Below are 3,394 nucleotides of genomic sequence, written 5' to 3' on the forward strand. Positions count from 1 at the left end.
TGGGAGGAAGTTTTTGATGGACGAAGAAAGATGAAGTGTAGAAGCAGGCCCAGAAAAAGAAAAAGAAATAGAAAAATAAGAAAAAGGAAAGAGGAAGGAAAATAAAAAGAAAAAAATGAGGCATAATAGGATGGCATGTGGCGGCGTGCGATTGGTCAGTGCTACCACATCAGCAAAAAATTAACATCGCTATTCTCAAGTACCAATATAATGGACAGAAAAAAAGTTTGGGTACTAATCTGAGACAAAAAAAAATCATAAGTATTAATCTGGAAGAAGTGGACAAATTTGGGTATCAATTTTATATTTAATCCTATAAATAATATTAAAAAAAATTTGGTGTGAAAATAATATAAAACTTTAATAATATATAATATATAATATATACAACACCAGTGCTTGAATAACGCAGTAAATACAAGATTCTGAACAATCAAGATTTGTAGCCTTATTCCTCTTACAATCAAAGGAAAAAACAATCAAGATGCACCAAGAAATCTATGTCGATTGATCTGATGTGCTTCTATTCTCTCTCAAAAAAATAACAAACTAAGGATGTAAAAGGAAGATGAAGAGGCCAAAAGAAACCTCCTTCCCCCATCACATCACTCTAGAGGGGATAACATTGCCACCACCTCTTCTTCTCCAGTGATGCATTCCAACATCAACACCCCCATTTTACGAGCCATAATATATAGGAAAAAGCTATCAAACAAAAAGAGGCAAAAGAAGAAATCAAGGCACTTTCCCAACACATTGGAGTATATTTGATATCTTATTATTTTATTGGTATTTAAAAATTTTGCCCATCAAGTATAAAAGTAAAATGTCATTCAAATAAGGAGTGAATAGGGTACACTTTTACGTCTTCAAAGACTTTTTTTTTTTTCTCTTAATTTTCACATCTTCGCTATTGTTGCTTTGTTATCCGAATATAGATCACTAAATAACCGCTATGGTAACTAATCTAAATGGGTCGATTTAACCAAAGCTTCAATAACCATGCCATGGCGTGTACCCTGGGCTGTAAGGGTAACTGTGTACTTTCGACATCGAACTATACCCTCGCAATCCATCCCTCCTGTATTGATCCCACATCGCTTGCTCCTCCACCAAAAACCTCTGCTTCTTCTCTATGTCTGACATTTGCACATACGAAGGCGGCTCCACCGTCAGAGACGCCGAGAACGGATCAACGACGGTGTTTCCTATGTTTTTAGATGACGGTGGTGCCGGTAAGGCAAGCATCGCCGGTCTTCCTGATGAACCAAACGCAAAGCTGCTAGTACTTCCACTGGCGGCATAACCCGATGAAGCCATGGCCGCCATGGTGTTGCCCTGTTGGTACATGCTGTCAAGCAATAATATGTCGAACCCACCACCGAGTGTCGCTCTTTGTTTGGTTAAGTTGCTCGCTGATTGAACCAAAGCTGATTCCCAATCAGCATCATCCATGAAAGCTTCCCATCCTGGACCCGATGACGGAGTACCAACGGCGGCTGGTGCATAACCATCAAACAACGCCAACGCCAATTTGTCTCCGTAATCTTGACTGGACATTGCGTCCTCTGCGAGGTCCAATAGATCACCCTTTGGTTCAACAACTAAAGCTTTCGAATTATCTACTTCCTCTTCTTTCTCAGGTTCTGGTTCTTCCTTTTCAACAGGCTCGGGTTCTGGCAACGATTTAACGGCGTTCATATCTTCTTCTTCTTCACATGAGTCTGTTTCTTTAACGAATCCCGATTCATCGCTAACTTTCTTCCCTTGTTCCAATGCAGATTTATCGCGGATAAATTCATCGATAAGGTCGAGCTTTTTCTGGGTGATTTTCTCGATTTCGGGATAATCATAAGATCGTGCAATGCCGATGCTCTTGCACCATGAGTAGAAATTTTCGAGGTCATCGAACTGTTTTCTTTCGCGGCAGAATATATTGTAGATTTTTATGGAATCAGAGATATCAAGCTCCATGAAACGATCGATTAAAACCCCTAATATTTCCGTTATGTCATAATATATTTGGAAACTTTCTTTAACTATTGCGTGAAGAGCCACGATGACCACCCTGTTGCCCTTTGCTGAACCTGTTTCAATTCAAAAAACAAAAGTTACCACTACGTACATATCATTACTTTTTAAGAAATGATAATGGTTGCCTCCTCGATTATGATGTGTATATATATAGGCAAACCTATTGGACGACAGCCTAAGAAGCGGTCGAGAAGCTGTTGCAAATGCAACAACTTTGAAAACAAATGCTCGTTCTTCAACTCAGCAATAGGTATGGATCGGACAACGGAGGGGTCCTCGTTATCTTCATGATCTTCATCATTGTAACCATACATGCTTCGTCTTCCACCATACCTGCCTTCCATCATGTATTCAAGTCTTTCATCCAGGTACAACGCGTAAGTACGCACGAAGGCAGAGAAATCCCAGGAATTGGATTGGGAAGTATCGCGGAAATCCGACATGTTGAGGATGCGAGTCCCGCGGCGAGTGGAGAAGAAAATCTCTTGTTCATAGGCAGGATCGCCTTCGGAGAGGAGGCGTTGGATAAGCATGAGGGTTTTGAGGGCGACGGTCCAGTTGCGGGTCTTGTTGAGGCGTTTGGAGAGGGTTTTGACACAGGCGCTGATGTGGGCACGCGAGTAGGAGGTTAAACTCAGGATTTCTTGAATGTGTCTTTCCTCTGCTGGGTATTCTTCGTGCCTTGTTGCCTTGACAATGGCCACTTCGAGGTCGGAAACTGAGCTGCTGCTGCCCACTTTGGCCAGGCTTATGCTGGTTTGGTCTTTCACATGTCCGATGGCTCTTCTGATCTTGCTTGGGGCCATGGGGAATTTCGTATTCCTTCCTGCTACAACAATTCTGGCATTAAACAATGAATTATATGAAATGAATGCTGAGATAGAGAGAGAATCATGGAATGAAATCCCACCTCGTTGGCTGTCGGACGTAAGAATATGAATGAAGGGTCAAATAAATCCCCCAACAACAATCGTTTTTATTACAAAACGATCGTTGAAGGGAGAATAAAGATTATTACAGAGAAGAAAGGAAGTAAGAGAAACGAGGAATATGTCTTTGAAGAATAGGGTCTCCTTTTTCTCCTGGGAAACTTTCCTCTCCCTTCTTTCACTATATCTTTCCCTTTCCTTTTTTTCTTATTTGTTTTTAGGTTTAAATCAAACGTTAAAAGTCATATCTGTCAAACCAGCATTGCCATTTATTTCCTCTATTATTAGAAAAGCTTTCGATGGGAGATATTAAGCCACATGTTCATTCCTAATTGGCTAGTGCGAACTATATTTTTGTTTCTTTTATAGAAAACGAGCCAATTGTGAGACCAAAATTAAGGTTTTTTTTCCTAAAATTCTAAAAATTACAT

General features: G+C 40.3%; 1 protein-coding gene across 1 annotated transcript; it reads right to left on the minus strand.

The window, feature by feature from the left end:
* Nucleotides 1-814: 814 nt before the first annotated feature.
* On the minus strand, nucleotides 815-3,193 carry LOC107929236 (putative clathrin assembly protein At1g03050). Its single transcript, XM_016860614.2, has 3 exons — nucleotides 2,945-3,193; nucleotides 2,195-2,860; nucleotides 815-2,087 (listed from the first exon to the last, which is right to left on the minus strand). The coding sequence occupies exons 2-3, from the start codon at nucleotides 2,838-2,840 to the stop codon at nucleotides 994-996; spliced, it is 1,740 nt and encodes a 579-aa protein (XP_016716103.1). The 5' UTR covers nucleotides 2,841-2,860; nucleotides 2,945-3,193; the 3' UTR covers nucleotides 815-993.
* Between the last annotated feature and the right edge of the window lie 201 nt (nucleotides 3,194-3,394).

This window comes from Gossypium hirsutum, chromosome D12, assembly GCF_007990345.1.
Source record: "Gossypium hirsutum isolate 1008001.06 chromosome D12, Gossypium_hirsutum_v2.1, whole genome shotgun sequence".
Lineage (NCBI taxonomy): Eukaryota > Viridiplantae > Streptophyta > Magnoliopsida > Malvales > Malvaceae > Gossypium > Gossypium hirsutum.